General features: G+C 38.8%; 1 protein-coding gene across 1 annotated transcript in view; it reads right to left on the bottom strand.

Moving 5' to 3' along the window:
* LOC140455097 (uncharacterized) overlaps positions 1-16,411 on the bottom strand; it is a 66,131-nt gene that overhangs the window by 38,717 nt on the left and 11,003 nt on the right. The window contains exons 2-4 of the mRNA XM_072549759.1: positions 5,556-5,663; positions 4,285-4,386; positions 2,297-2,413 (exon numbers count right to left, since the gene is read on the bottom strand). Coding sequence (XP_072405860.1) covers positions 2,297-2,413; positions 4,285-4,386; positions 5,556-5,663 — 327 coding nt within the window. The remainder of the gene's footprint in view (positions 1-2,296; positions 2,414-4,284; positions 4,387-5,555; positions 5,664-16,411) is intronic.

The following is a 16,411-nucleotide window of genomic DNA, read 5'->3' as shown; positions in this document are numbered from 1 at the left end:
TGAAAAACTCTTAATACATTAGTCAGGCATGATTTCCCTTCCATGAAGCTTCATTAGGTTATAATTTTCTAAATGTTTTACTATTACTTCTCTTGAAATTGATTCTAATAAATCTCCAACAATTGATGTGAGGATAATCAGCCCATAGTTACCCATTTTTTGCCTCTCTCCTCTTTCTGAAGAGGAGTATCACATTGGTGGCTTTCCATCCTCTGGTTCTTCCCCAGGATGCATTTTTTTTTGGAAAATTATTACCAATGCATCCACTATCTCTGTAGGTATCTCTTTCAGAATTCTAGGATGCAAGACATGAGGGTCAGGGGACTTAACTGCCTTTAGCCCCATTAGTTTGTCAATACTACTTCTCTAGTGATGATGATGATACTACATTCGTCCTCCGTAATCTTATTGTCAGCTTTTATATCCTTTGCTAGTTTGACCTCAGTTTATTTTCACAGTCTTTATTAGTCCTCCTTATGACTTATGAGGGCAAACTGTATTAACTTGGCTTATGCTCCCCTAAGTATAGAGATCAGATGTTCAAAATGTTAAAAAACGTCAATGGCTTGGATAGCAATACTGCTGAAAAAGGCACATTTTGTCAAAGCTTTTCTTCTCTCATACTTTAGAACTATTCAGGAGAATTACCAACTTAAGGGGAAATCCAACATTTATACTATATGACAGGATGATTTTGAATGGTTGGCAAGTGGACTCCATTTAGTAGTGGTATTCCTATGGAGAATGCACCAATTAATAATGATTGACAGTTAGCTGCCAGGCCTTGTTTACATTTTAAACAAGGCAGATGGATGCTGACTGTCAAGACTATCACCTACTTTGCTGAATTGAAAAAGGTGTACTGACCCTACATGCTCTTACTGTCTGCAAAGAACAGAACCCTGTGTGTATTAAAATGTGTAGCTTCCAGTACATGAATGTGCACCACTACGCTGTAAGCATAAAGCTATTTCCTCTGGAATGGGGAATCCAGAACAAGAAAATTAGAGTTGGAATTGGCCATCTGAGAGGGAAATCACAAGTATTTTCTTTCACAGAGAGGCAAAAAAATCTGGATTTTTTTTTATCCTCTCATTGAAATCCATAGATTATTGTAAATGAATATGAAACAATGTCTGACAAAGATCTAACTAAATAGCAAAACAGCATCAAGGAGCTTACTCCTGTTCCTGACTCTGAACCTGTTCTATAGTATCAAAGGAGGAAATCAGAACTCAAAAGCAGTACAAATTTGTCAAAAAAGAACTGTGGATGTACACACAATCTAGAATTGGCAACTAATTATTTTACAATTTCATTATCTTGTATTAGCAGCTGTGGTTGCACAGGATATAATATTTCACCGCTATACAAATGTATTTGTAACAATAGAACTGAATGATTATTTGGTACAGATCATTCTACTATAACGCGACAGTGTGTTCCTCCGGAACCTTGCACCATAGAAAACTGCATTGAAAAATTGTTATATCCATTCGGTAGAAAGTTTGCATCATCCTAACAACATCCACTATTCATCAATCGCATTCTAGCCAATTCATAATTCGAAACATGCGTTATAGCAGCTATATCATCAGTTAAGTTTTTCCCCACTTGGGGAGGTGTTGGAAGGATTAGTGGTCTGATTATCAATCTGTTGAACTGCACCATAGTCAGCAATTCTAGAAACAGAAGCTTTGAGACCTCCACAATAAAACTGAAAGAACATGACAGCAAGTAAAATTATAGCATAAAGTACGTAATACAATGACAAATCTGCTACTTAAATCTGTATTTAAACCAAACCTGGAGCGTTGGAGGCTGAGGGGTGACCTTATAAAGGTTTATAAAATCATGAGGGGCGTGGATAGGATAAAAAGACAAACTCTTTTCCCTGGGGTGGGAGAGTCCAGAACTAGAGGGGCATAGGTTTAGTGTAAGAGGGGAAAGATCTAAAAGAGATCTAAGGGGCAATGTTTTCACGCAGAGGGTGGTACATGTATGGAATGAGCTGCCAGAGGAAGTGGTGGAGGCTGGCACAAACACTGGCAGGTGGGACTAGATTAGGTTAGGATATCTGGTCAGCATGGAAGAGTTGGACCGAAGGGTTTGTTTCTGTGCTGTACATCTCTATAACTCTAATGTGAAGACTATCTTAGGCTAGAGTCAAAAGTTACAAGATGCTACATTTGTCATATTTGATATAATTTATAACCGTTAATACAAATAAAAATAGAATGATATATATTGTTAGAGCATACAGGCATGATACACAAAAATTAAACCTCTTACTTACAGGTATTTGACCAAACCCGCCGACATGGACCTAGCCTTCTGCCAACATACATTATCATTGGTGTTAACATGAAAATAAGTGAAACTGTTAGAAGACCCACTGACTCGATGGACCAACCTGCAAAAGATGTTTATTAACAAAGTCATCTTGGAAAATGATATTTGGGTTGAAAAGTTCTCTTTGATGGTAACTACAATAATGAGAGCTACGTTGTTACTTTTTGTTGTTGATGAACACGGTGGGGCTTGATTTCAAATCGCAGACAGGAACACTGCAAACCAGATGCAGTAAGGTCAAGTTCAGCAAGAGACTTGGCGAGGTTTAATAGCTGGCTTTCATTAAAACACAACTCTGATTTCACAACAAATTGTCTAGAAAGTGGCTCATGGACTATTAAAATGAGGAGGCAGAAGCTGGCTTGCACATCCTTGCCTTAATCAGTTGAAGTGTTCAAGGAGGAAGTCCAGGTCAGGGAAATTAAGGGCTAACTTACAGGAAAGAGAACACAGCTGCTCCTTATGCTAGCACACAAGGAAACTAAAAAATTAAAACTTTACTCTTTTTGGACTATCCTTGCCCAGGCTGCTGCTCTTGGCATCAATGCTCAGGCTTCAGGTTAAATAGACTGATCAGGCCCCAACAAAATGATCAAAGCCTGAAGAATCACACTAGCGATGTGGACTTGTTGGGCCGAAGGGCCTGTTTCCACACTGTAGAGAATCTAATCTAAAAAAAAATGCTCTTGCACTCTGTAATTTATTGCTGCGGTCAGCAGATCAAGGAGCAAAAGGTCTCCTAGCTGTTCCAATTTGTTAAAATTATGGGCCAGGTGCTGGTAGGCAGGACTAGATTGGGTTGGGATATCTGGTCGGCATGGACAGGTTGGACCGAAGGGTCTGTTTCCATGCTGTACACCTCTATGATTCTATTTCTGGTTTTATCCAAAGTGGCTTACGTTTTTTTACCACAGAACAATCAGTTTCCTCAGCATGATGATTTCATTTCTATACAAGTTTAAGTACCATGGTGTTCAATATAGCATCCAACATCTCCACATCCTGCTCTTTTAAAGGATAAATCAATATGTCATTACTGCTTTTGCTGGAGATCAATTCCACACATCTGCACCATGAAAAGCCCTAATCTTGACCTGCCTGCGGTCTATTAAAGTGCTAACTTGATTTTTTTTTGGTACAAACCATAAAGGTCACTTCAAAAGATAGAGAGCCTTACAAAGTGCTACATCTTTCTTGGGAACACACAGCAATCAACGTTGAAGTTAGCACTGAGATTTAGTTCGGTATATTTAAGGGACCATTCACACCAAACTTGCAACATCCAACATGACCAAAGGCCAGGAGGTACAGCAATTGCAAAAGGACCCCAAAGTACCATGCTGATTCACATCAGACTTTTCAGACTCAAGGGGGCACACAAAAGTGGATAAGATCATTTACAGCTTGGAATCTACCATGTAATCTATATAGTCTACCATTAGTGAGAGCAGATTCTCTTGAAAGTTAACTATCTAAAACTCAAAACAAAAATGAAAACCTCAAAAGCATAAGGTAGGGACCAAAACGTGCATAAAGAATGAACATTTGAATGTTTGATAGATCCATCAGTCGCACTTTTCCAAAATAATTTAACAGCCTTACTTTTAAAGTACAGAATGACTGTTTTTTCAAAAACAAAAACCTTCTCCTATGTCAACTGTTCACACAAAATTAACCATAATGCAAGTAAATAAATTTCTCTATTCCCTGACATTTTCATGTGGTATCTGACTAGCAAGTTGGTAAAGCAGCTTAAGATGCTCCAAACTTCAATGACATTGAGAACTTAAAGAAAGAGATCTGAAAAAACAGCTTACAATGCTTCTATGTAAGGTTCAAACCTAAACCTCGTGCTCAACAGTAAAATAAGCAACATTTTATTAAATGCTTTAAGAGAATCACAATAAAGAAAAACATATTCATGGTATTTACCATCAAGAAAGATCCACAAAGTGGTTGCGGCTACAAGCAACATTAGCGATGACATCAGGCAAAGTAAACAAAGAGCAATCAGAAATTTCTGTGTTTTCTGATCTAAAGCAAAGAGAATAGAATATGTTTTAGCAGATTGGTCCTTTAAATCTTTGGATTGAGAGATTGTGTCATGGGGATCTACATCATTGCTGCCCATTTCAATCCAAACCCAGAAGTTGAATGATCATTAATTTGTTGGTGTAAAACGACTCGACAGGCCCAACAAAAGTTCCTTCAGGTTTTCACTCACCCCCCCTCCCTCCCATCAAATTATTGCTACAGCCTACTCTTCTTTCAGTTCCAGAGCCAAAGGGCACTTAAGGCATCAGTCTAATGTTAGCTGGCTACCTTGCAGCACCTCATCTGTAGTTAAGACAGTGCTGATTTAGGGAGGGTGACAGAAGAGACCAGCACTTTTTCTATTCCCAAAGAAAATGTACAAAACTGACTTTTGTGGTGAGATTTCCAGCATTCTTTTTAAGAATCATTGGCTAAGCCTCTGTGCCTGATATGCACTATAAACACTGTCCATTTCTCTTTGAAAGTTGCAATATTATCCTACATTAGGTATATTGCACTGAACACTATAATTCAATTCTCTTGGGCTGTGCTGCTGGGTCCCAGAGAGTTCCTTTGTGCAGTAAATGAACAAGGAAGAAAAGAGAAACCTGTGCTTGAATTTCTCTACCAAGACTCATCTTTTGAAAATGAAAGAAGGGTTATTGCATTGTGATTTATGCATATTGGAAAGCTAGATAAAAAGTACAAAATTCTTAAGATCCAGTAAAACCTTCCACAATCGGAATTACAACAGAAATTCTGAAAATAGAACTCTAAAAATCCACCATCCTAGTATCAATTGAAAGTAGATATGAGCTATGAAGAGGGGATCTGACACGGTGGTTATATGGCCATTTTCACACTGTGACAAAGAAAATGGTTTCATTAAAAAAAAATGAGTGATAGAAATTCGTGAATGCAGGTTCATATCCAGAATTTTCCATTAGGAAACTCTTGACCTACTTATACTGCCTTTGATAAAGTTCAAGATGATGTCGTATACATACTCTGTCAGAGTGACAAAGGCTACACAATAATATCTTCTTGTCCAACCTGGGTTTTGCTTTTTATTTTCTGAGCTACACTGAATCAGGGCATGGTTTCATCTCCAAATCGTACTGGCAAGTAACACATAAAATGGCATACAAAAGAAATCGCTTAATTAATACCTTTGTTTCGAAACATAGTTGAGAGCATGAAGGCACTAACTGATGTCAGCATACACCCAAGACCTGCGATAGCTGTTGTTATTATCCTATATTCATATGGAAGGATACCTACAACAATTGAGAAACAAAATACACCTTAATAACGTTAATATTGGCAGCGACCAGTGCTGCAGCAGATAAGCTATGAACCTAAATCTAAAACGACTAGTGATTCCAGCATATGAACATTTCACATTTTAAAATATAGTAAGGCAATTAAAAAAGCAAAGTTATGTTAGAATAAAAAGGATACACTGCTTTACAATCATAATGCTAATAACTCTGTATTTTCATAATTGCGCTTTGGCATAGGAAGGGAATTGTTAAGAGAAAAGATAGAGTGAGACTGAATACAATAACATAATGAAAGAATCTACATTTGTATATACCTTCCAGATCACCAGGATGTCCTACATTAAACTAATATATTACTTCTGAAGTTCAGCCACCATTATTTAAGATGCCAATTAACATACAACCAACAAACAACTAAGTAACTAATATCTATTGAAGCTGTTGACAAATGTTATATATATTTTGAAGGAAATGGATCATCCCTTTTATTGTATTCAACTTTATTTTCACTCTTCTGCATCCTCTGCTCTCAGATGCTGCTATTAATTTCCAGCCAGGCCAAATAACAGTACTATCCAAGTTCCACAAAATTGCTATTGCAATTCAGAGAACATTTCTTGTCAACAGAAGCTAATAACACTCCTCAACTACAATTTATCATACTTTACAGAAAATATCTGTAATTTAAAGCAGCATGTCTTCCCTAAACTTGCCCATTGTTCTTCATACAGATGCTTAGATTAAATCTTACATTCTTCTTTAAATTGCATTATACTTGAATTGCTTGTCCTTCCTTGGCTTCAAGAATTGTGCAGACAGATGGAACAAGTAACGAAGAAAGAGGAGTAGGCCATTCAGCCTGTCAAGCATACTCTATGCTGTCATAGCTAATTCTGAGCTTCAACTTCAATTACCTGTCCACTCTTCACCTGACTAGACTTTCTAAGACACAGAAATGTGTCTTTCTCAACCTTGGAAGGATTCAATGAAACAGCATCCACAATCTGCTAGGGCACAAAATTCATTTTTGGAATGAAGAAGTTTTTCTTCATCTCAGTCCCTTATCCAGAGATTGTGCCCCACTTTTTAGATTCCCAGACCTGTGACATTAACCTCTCAGCATAATCTAATCTAATCTCCCTATCAAACCCATTCAGGGCCTTGGTTACACCATGCTGGGAGCATCATGTGAAGTCTTTAGGCTCCTTGTGTGAGGAAGATTGTGGAGGGAGCGCAACAAATGATTCCTGGGATGGCAGGACAGACGTATGAACAGAGACTAGATCAGTAAGGACTTTATTTACCAGCTTTGCATTCTGAGAAAGGATGCAGCAAATTTAGAAAAAAACAGGGAGAAGAGGGAGTGGCTTCATTCTGAATACAATGCCAAGAGAAAGAGACAACATTCCCCAATTTATCATAGTTAGCTCATGCCTCATATTACGTAGTGTCCTTTATTTAGATGTGGACACTAGTCTCAGAATAAACTGCGTGACTCTCCATTCTAATGAAGCATTTGATATTAAGGGGCTTCACACAGCTAGATTAGAAATTATTCTTTTCTCTTTACACAATACCCAGCCTAGGATGGCCTGTTCTCTCGTTGATTCTTCAATGTATTATTCAAAAAAAACCAATCAGTACACCCTTCAGAAATTTCTCCTCCTTGGTTTTGTTACTGATTTTCTGTGCCCAATCTATATGTAGATTGAAGTCACCCATTTATTTTTCTTTGTATTTATTCAGTCATGGGACTGAGCCCTTGGCTGGCCAGCATTTATTGCCCATCCCTAATCCATAATTATGACGGTACCTTTATTGCTGGCATCCCCAACATTCCAACTGCAGCTAGGGATCTACATATAACCATGCACCAATCTGAAACTAAAAAAGAGAGACTATTTGGAATTCAGAAAGGATCGCTAGCTAAAGAGAGATAAAAACAAATCAAGCCAATAAACTAAAAATAAAACCAAAAGAAAATAAAGTTAATGTAAGTAAATTTAATTACCAGTAAGTATAAATAGCACATTAATGTTTATATTAGGATAAATTGTTTTCAGGGGTACAGGATGGTGAGTCAGCGCAAACAAGTGGAATGTACATTTTGCAATAAATATATGAGAGCTCATTGACATACCCTATGTCCATTTTTGTTCAATTGCATTCTATTCTATTTTTCCTTTCTTTATGTTTCTTGGTCCTCTTATGCTGTATTCTAAAAACTTGCTAAGCTTCAGATTTACTGATGTTTCTGGGTACTTTTAAGCTTTTCTTTGCAATCTTTTGTAATCCTTAAGTTCCTTTGTCAGCCATGGTTCCCTGACTTTTTGACTGTATGCACCTCAAAGGAATGTATGATTGCTGTAAGCTATCTAATAATTCTTTAAAGACAGTCACTGCCTTTTAATGTATTTTCCCAATCCATCTCAGCCAATTTGTTTCTCATGCTTTCATAATTTCCCTTATTCAAATATAACACCCTATCTTCAGATTGAACTTTCATTTTCAAACATAAAATAGTATTCAATCATGTTATGATCACTCATGCCTAAAGAGATTTTACGAGATTATTAATTTGCCCCTTCTTGAATATATTTAAAGATGAGGTTGATAGATTTGTGATTAACAATGGCATAAAGGACTATACAAATAACGTGGGTAAAAAGAACTAAGTGTTTGATCAGCAGTTAATGTATTAAAAGGCAGAGCAGTTTCAATGGGCTGAATGGCCTACCCAATGTTCCAGCTACCGTCCCTCACATAAACACCCACAATGATTACTCTTTTTGATCAGTCCCCTCTGCTCCACCTTGGTAGTCACTTTTTCTTTAAGAGAGATTATATCTTTGTGCTTCTGCATAGACTTCTCTCATTTTCTACCTCTCTCTCTCTTCAAAATCCTTTCCCATTATGCATTTAGACCCTAACTATTTGTGTTTTTCCTCTGCTTGGTGTCTTCCTCCTATATGTAAATTACCTTGAACTACTGCATCTTCCTGTGTGTTGGGACCAAGCAAACTTGAATGAGTGCATGTATATAAGAAACTTGACCACATGATACCCTAAAACTCTACACAACTGAAGGACAATTACTGCTCCTAGTCAGTAAACTACAAAAACAAATCAATTATTTGGGCTGGATTTGAATAAACTTCCAAGAATAAAACATGCATTTCTAATAGTATCCAATCCCTATTTTACCTGGTGATGTAATGGCTGAGAAGATCATACTAACAAGAGACCATTGATTCCTTGAGCCATTATATGTGTGATTGGGAGGACAACCTACTTGATGAGCTACCAGTCATTGTCAGGCCGTATGAAAACTCACCATCAATAATTAATTCGTACTCTGCTTGCTGTAATTTGCCATTATGTTCTGTAATGCAGGTATAAATTCCACAGTCCTCAAACACAGCATCAGGGATATATAGAGTGGTATTGTCTTTGGACAGTCTATAAATAGTCACAGCACTGACATTGCCTTTCATCCATATGTAACTTGTGACAGGAACTGAAGAAATGCATTTAAGTTCAATCATTTGATGAGCGTAGGTGCTATTGCTTGTAATTCTAAGAGAACCCATTACACCTAAAATAGCAAGAACAAATATTATATTTTAAAATGTATTTTTAATGTATTTTCATCTATTTCTGTGCAAATTATTTTCCTACACCTTTTAAGGTAACTAGACTTTTACATGAATCTTCAGCTTGGAATACAATAGTAAATTAAAAAGTTATCTTCCAAGATAAAAGATACAATTTGTTACTGACCTAATAATCCAGAAGGCATGAACTAATCACCCAAAACTGTGAATTCAAATCCTACCTTATCTGCTATCAAATCTAAATCCAAATAACTCAATAAAGACTGGAATTAAAGAAACAGCTACTATTAATAATGATCACAATGGAATTGCACGATAAAACAAAAATCTGGTTTATCAGAGTACTTTAGGGAAAGATTCTTGCCATCTTTACTTGTTCTGGCCTACATGTGACAGAAATCTGGCTGACTCTGAATGGTCTAGCAAGCCGCTCAGTTTATGAATTAACCAGAATTGTAGTTCACCAACCTTACACTACAGCTACAAGAACAAGACAGAAGTTGGGAATTCTGCAGCAACTAATTCCTTACGCCTCAAAGCCTGTCCATCTATTACAAAGCATATTCCCCTTTATTTTTATTGCCTGGATGACTACAGCTCTAACAACACTCAAATAACTCAACAGCATCCAGGACAAGACCCTTACAGTAGTACACCTACCAACTTTAAGGGCATTTAAATAGTAATTGGATAGGCATATGGATGAGAATGGAATAGGGTGGGTTAGATGGGCTTCCGATTGGTTCCACAGGTTGGCGCAACATTGAGTGCCAAAGGGCCTATACCGCACTGTAATGCTCTAAGTTCTAAAGCCACCTGTTTGATCAATGCCCTATCCACCATCTACAACATACACTCCTTCCACCAGGGATCTGATCCATCTACAAGATGTACTACAGAAATTCAAGGCTCTTTTAAAAGTACCTTCCAACACATGACCACCATCATCTAATAGGCCTGCAGCATCAGATATATGGGAACACAACTATCTGAAAGGCTATGGTTGAAGTCTTCCCTTCTTGAATTCGGTTCAAAACATAGGAATGGCAACAGCTCAAGGAGGCAATGAGAACTGTCACAAAGCTGGTTCCTTTTTTCTAAAAGCTGTTCCTTTTTTCTAAAAGCTGTTCCTTTTCTCAAGGATACTATGTCCTTGATTTTTGTCACGGGGATCATAAATGGGTTAGGCTCCGATTAGTCTAGTTTGGTACAGAGATTAAACGGATTTTGAGGTCTTTCCTTTATATGTAAACAGATGAGACTTCAGGCTAAAGGGGTCATGTTTTAGAAGTGACCTGTATAATGGAAGGGGAGTGGTCAGCTCTCTAGCTGAGCAGTTCAGTCCAGAACTAGTTGGGAGTTCAGCAGTGGACTGTGTGAACAGGGTCTTTCTCTTTCTGCCCTTCTAACTTCAACCTGGAAGCATCTGTTCCTTTAATTAAGTCTAGTTTGTGTCAGACTGAGTTCTGGAGGGGATCTTTATTCTGTTCTGTGTGTTTAATTGTGTAATTTTGTGAATAAATTTTTGTCTGTTTTAAAACCTGGTAGTCGACCTCGCTAACTTACTCTGGGTAATTTTCACTGTACATTTGCCAAAACAAATTGCAAAGTTATGATCTGGGCTGCCTGCTTAAGAATGTTTTGAGTGGTCTGGCCTAGTCTATAACAGATTGGGGGCTTTTTGCGGGATTCTAAACAAGTGGTAGGTGCTAGTGCCTTTATTTCGGATGTTGGCTTGATTGGGTAGACAAAGCTTGGGAGAGTAATGGCTCTTTCGGTCACCAGACTTTGGAAGTTTTGCAAAAGATGAATAAAATCAAGCTGCAAAAATTAGCAGACCAACTGGGATTGGGCTTGCCTGCTTCTGTGAGGAAAGGAGAGATAATTAAAGCAGTGGCTCAGCATTTCAACTTGATGGAGAAACCATCAGAATTTATAGAGATGGCAAGAATTCAACTGCAAATGAAGCAGTTTGAGTTAGAGGCGAGAGCTGAGGAAAGGGCAGCAGAAATGAAACAGTTTGAGTTATGATTAAAAGCTGAAAAGAAGGAAAAAGAGAGTTTTTGAACTTCAGAAATTGACCCTTAAAAAGGAAAGTCAGCTTAAAAGGCTGAAGGTAGGCTTAGTGAGGAAAAGAGTGAGGATGAGCAAGCCCCTGGTAGTCAAACCCTGCTGTGCTCTTCCAGCACCACTAATCCAGTACCCTGGTAGTCAAAGCCTAGTGGAAAACTGTTTAAGTATGTTCAAGAATTGCCTAAATTTGACGAGAAGGATGTGGAAACCGTTTTCATTTCATTTGAAAAGGTGGCTAAGCAAATGCAGTTGCCAGTGACCATGTGGGTTTTGCTGATCCAAACGAAACCCCTGTGGTAGGGCTAGCGAGGTCTTCACATCACTATCAGAGGAGATATCTGGGGAGTATGAGGAGGTGAAAAAAGCCATTGTAATTGCATATGAGCTTGTACTAGAAGCCTATAGACAATGTTTCAGGAATCTAAGGAGGCACCCAGGTCAAACCTACATCGAGTTTGAAAGGATCAAACTGAGTAATTTCAATAGATGGATAAGAGCTTTAAAAATCGAGCAAACCAAGGTAGCCCTTAGAAAGGTAATTATTTTGGAGGAATTCAAAAATTCACTGCCTGAACTAGTGCAAACTCATGTGGAAGAGCAGAGAGTTAAAATGGCAAGGTTAGCAGCTTAAGTGGCTGATGATTATGAGCTGGTTGATAAAACACAGTTTGGCTTCCATAATCAACTTCAGTCCATGAGGGCTAGAAATTGGTGCAAAGAGAAAGGGAAAGGTGGATCTCAGTGAAAATCATAAGGATTATTTACCACAGGGTAAAAAAGAAACCCTTGAGAGGGACAAAGAAGTTAAAAAGCTCCGGTGTTTTCATTGTAATAAGATGGGCCACACGAAATCAGTGTTGGTGGGATAGGAGAAAGCCAGATGTAGGAAAACCAGACAAGCCTGGGAGTTTTGTTGGACTAGTAACAAAAAGCACAAGGGAAGTGAGACAACTGCCTCAGAGTACACAAGATGATCAGAGGCTGATTGAGGAGGAAGTGCCAGATCTGCTTAAAAAAAATACATGCAAGGGCAAAGTTTATTCACAGAGGTGACAATATTAAGGGACACAGGACCCTCTCAGTCTCTAATGCTGAATGATGAGGAGATATGTACTCCTGAGGGACTATTGCCAGTAAAGGTACTGGTGACAGGAATTCATGGTGAGACAAAAAGCACTCAATTATGTAAAGTGGTGCTAGGGAGTCCAGAGTAGAGTGGAGAATTTGTGGTAGGAGTACTGGACAAACTCTCAGCTCCAGGAATACAATTTGTCCTTGCTAATGATATAGCTGATTCACTGGTAGGCATGTTGCCTACTCAAGTTGAAAAGCCAGTGGAGACGCAGGCAACTGAAGAAATGAAGGATGCTTATCCAGGAATTTTCCCAGACTGTGATCTTGGGATCAAACAGGCACAAGTTCAAGCAGGGGAGATCAAAAGACACAGATAAAGAAGCTGACATGGCTTTGTCCGAGACTTCTTTTGATCAGATAAGTGGGACAGAACAGGAGCAACTTGTTAAACATGCAAGTATCTTTAGCTCTGTTACATTTATTGAGTTACGGCAGAAAGATGAGAAGTTAAAACAGTTGTATCAAAAGGCATTTACAGAGGAGAGTGAATGCATCCACATGTGTTATTACTTAACAAATGATGTCTTAATGAGGAAATGGAGATCATCACACATTCAAGCAGATGAGAAATGGGCAGAGATTCATCAAATTGTTTTGCCAGTAGGTATAGAAAGGAGGTGCTGCGAGTGGCATATGAGCTACCACTTAGAGATCATTTGGGGTGAGGAAAACACAGGCTAAAATACAAAGACATTTTTACTGGTCTGGACCACACAAGGATGTAGTTGAAATTTTCCAGACATGTCACACATGTCAGTTAATAGGAAAAGCACAGGCAGTAATAAAACCTGCATCTTTAATACCTATTCCAGCATTTGAGGAACCTTTCAGGTGCATTATTCAGAGGGAAATAGGTCTGGGTGGGTTACAGTTCGGACTGGTGGGGCTGAATGGCCCGTTTCCACACTGTAGAGAATCTAATCTAATCTTCACAAAGTATTGGTTGATTGCGTAGGTCCTCTACATCAAACAAAAAGTGGGAAAAAGAATTTATTAACAATAATGGATATGTTGATGAGATTTCCAGAGGCAATCCCACTATGAAACATCACAGTAAAAAAGGTTGTAGAAGAATTAAAGTTTTAACTAGATATAGACTACTAATAGAGATCCAGTCAGATCAAGGATCAAACTTCACATCCAAACTATAAGACCATAAGACATAGGAGTGGAAGTAAGGCCATTTGGCCCATCGAGTCCACTCCTCCATTTAATCATGGCTGATGGGCATTTCAACTCCACTTACTAGCATTCTCCTGTAGCCCTTAATTCCTTGTGACATCAAGAATTTATCAATCTCGGCCCTGAAGCCATTTAGCGTCCCAGCCTCCACTGCACTCCGCGGCAATGAATTTCACAGGCCCACCACTCTCTGGCTGAAGAAATGTCTCTGCATTTCTGTTCTGAATTTACCCGCTCTAACTCTAAGGCTGTGCCCATGAATCCTAGTCTCCTCGCTTAACGGAAATAATTTCTTAGCATCCACCCTTTCCAAGCCATGTATTATCTTGTAAGTTTCTATTAGATCTCCCTTTAACCTTCTAAACTCCAATGAATACGATCCCAGGATCCTCAGCCGTTCCTCGTATGTTAGACCTACCATTCCAGGGATCATCCATGCGAATCTCCACTGGACACGGTCCAGTGCCAGTATGTCCCTCCTGAGATGTGAGGCCCAAAACTGGACACAGTACTCCAAATGGGGCCTAACCAGAGCTTTATAAAGGCTCAGTAGCACATTGCTGCTTTTATATTCCAACCCTCTTGAGATAAATGACAACATTGCATTCACTTTCTTAATCACGGATTCAACCAGCACGTTTACCTTTAGAGAATCCTCGACTAGCATTCCCAGATCCCTTTGTACTTTGGCTTTATGAATTCTCTCACCATTTAGAAAGTAGTCCATGCTTGTATTCTTTTTTTCAAAGTGCAAGACCTCACATTTGCTCACATTGAATTCCATCAGCCATTTCCTGGACCACTCTCCCAAACTGTCTAGATCCTTCTGCAGCCTCCTCACTTAGTCAGTACTACCTGCCTGTCCACCTAACTTCGTATCATCGTCAACTTCGCTAGAATGCCCCCAGTCCCTTCATCCAGATCATTAATATATAACATGAACAAACTATTCAAGTTGGTTATGGATAACTTGGGAATAAAGCAATTCAAATCTACTGAATACGTCCAGAAGCACAGGGAGCACTAGAGAGGTGGCATCAAACATTAAAGACCATGTTGAGAGTCTGTTGTCAGGATTATCCAGATGATTTGGATAAGGGAGTTCCATTTGTACTTGTTGTGATCAGAGATATACCGAATGAATTGACCAAATTCAGTCCATTTGAATTAATTTTTGGGCATGAAGTAAGAGGACGGTTAAAATTGATTAAGGAGAAATTGCTACGTCAAAATTCAGAGACCACCCATTTGGACTATGTGTCAAATTTTAGAGAACAATTAAATACAGCTGGAGAGTTGGCTAGACAGCATTTAAAAGTACCACAGCATACAATGAAAAAGTCAGCAGATAAGAAATCACAAATTCGCAATTTTGCAATTGAGGATAAGGTATTGGTGCTACTTCCAGTAACAGGTGAGCCTTTAAAAGCAAGGTTTTGTGGATCTTATCGAATTGAGAGGAAATTGAGTGAGGTGAACTACTTGATAAGGATTCCAGACAGGAAGAAATCTCACAGAGTGTGTCATATGAATATGCTCAAAAGGTATTTTGATAGGAAAGGAAAGCAAGAGGAGAAGGTGCTAATGATTACAGCACAGAAGGAAGAACCAAGTTCAGACGATTCTAAATCGGACATTCCTCAAATCAAATTGGACAATGAGGAAAGTGTCAAAAATTGGGATGAATTATTGAGTTACCTTCCACAAGAAAATTGAAAAGACCTGAAAGAGTTATTACTATCACATGGGGAGATATACAGAAATAAACTGGGAAGTACTAACCTAATGGTGATGGCGTAGAGATAAGAGATGCTGTTCCGATTAAGCAACATTCTTAGAGGCATAACCCGGTAAAGTTGGCACAGGTTCAGAAGGTGATGGAACACATGGTCCAAGATGGCATAATCGAAGTGAGTCACAGTGACTAGAGCTCACCCGTAATCATGGTGCCAAAGGCAGATGGTAACCAACAGTAATGTGTGGTCTATCGCAAAGTCAACTCCTTTACAAAGACTGATGCATATCCAATTCCACGGTTGGAGGGCTATGTCAGAAAAATGAGACAAGCAACTTATATTTCTAAGTTGGACTTGCTCAGAGGCTACTGGCAAGTACTCAGTCAGAAACAGCATTGGCAATGTCAACTTTTGTAACACCAAAAGTACTACAAGGGTTCAAAGTCATGCCATTTGCTATGAAAAACGCTTCAGCCATATTTCAGAGACAATAAGGTCATTGCTGGGTTGCTCAATTACCTTGTTTACATTGATGACCTGGTGATTTTTAATCACTCATGGAAGGAACATTTACAGCTTTTATCGGACTTGTCTGATCGACTTCAGAAGGCAGGCTTGGTGGTAAACCTAGTGAAAAGTGAATTTTCCAAAGCCCAAGTCACCTTCCTGGGCCATGTTACTGGACATGGACAAATGGCCCCACGGGATGCAAAAATTAAAGTAACTGGGCAATTTCCCACACCATCAACGATAACAGCAGTACTACACTTCCTGGAATCGAGTGGATTTTACCAAAAGTTAGTGCCGAACTTTAGCAATGTGGTTGTTCCACCCACTGAATTGTTAAAAAAGGGCAAAAAGTTTCAGAGGACAGCAGACTGTCAAAACGCATTTGACAGCCTAAAACCTGTATTACCCACTGCCCCAGTATAAGCCCCACCGGATTACACAAAGCCTTTCAAGGTGTCTATCGATGCCAGTGATGTGGGTGTCAATGCGGTGC

Source organism: Chiloscyllium punctatum, chromosome 30 (genome assembly GCF_047496795.1).
Source record: "Chiloscyllium punctatum isolate Juve2018m chromosome 30, sChiPun1.3, whole genome shotgun sequence".
Lineage (NCBI taxonomy): Eukaryota > Metazoa > Chordata > Chondrichthyes > Orectolobiformes > Hemiscylliidae > Chiloscyllium > Chiloscyllium punctatum.
Note: the sequence above shows the minus strand (reverse complement) of the source record. Positions and strands in the feature narration are given on the sequence as shown.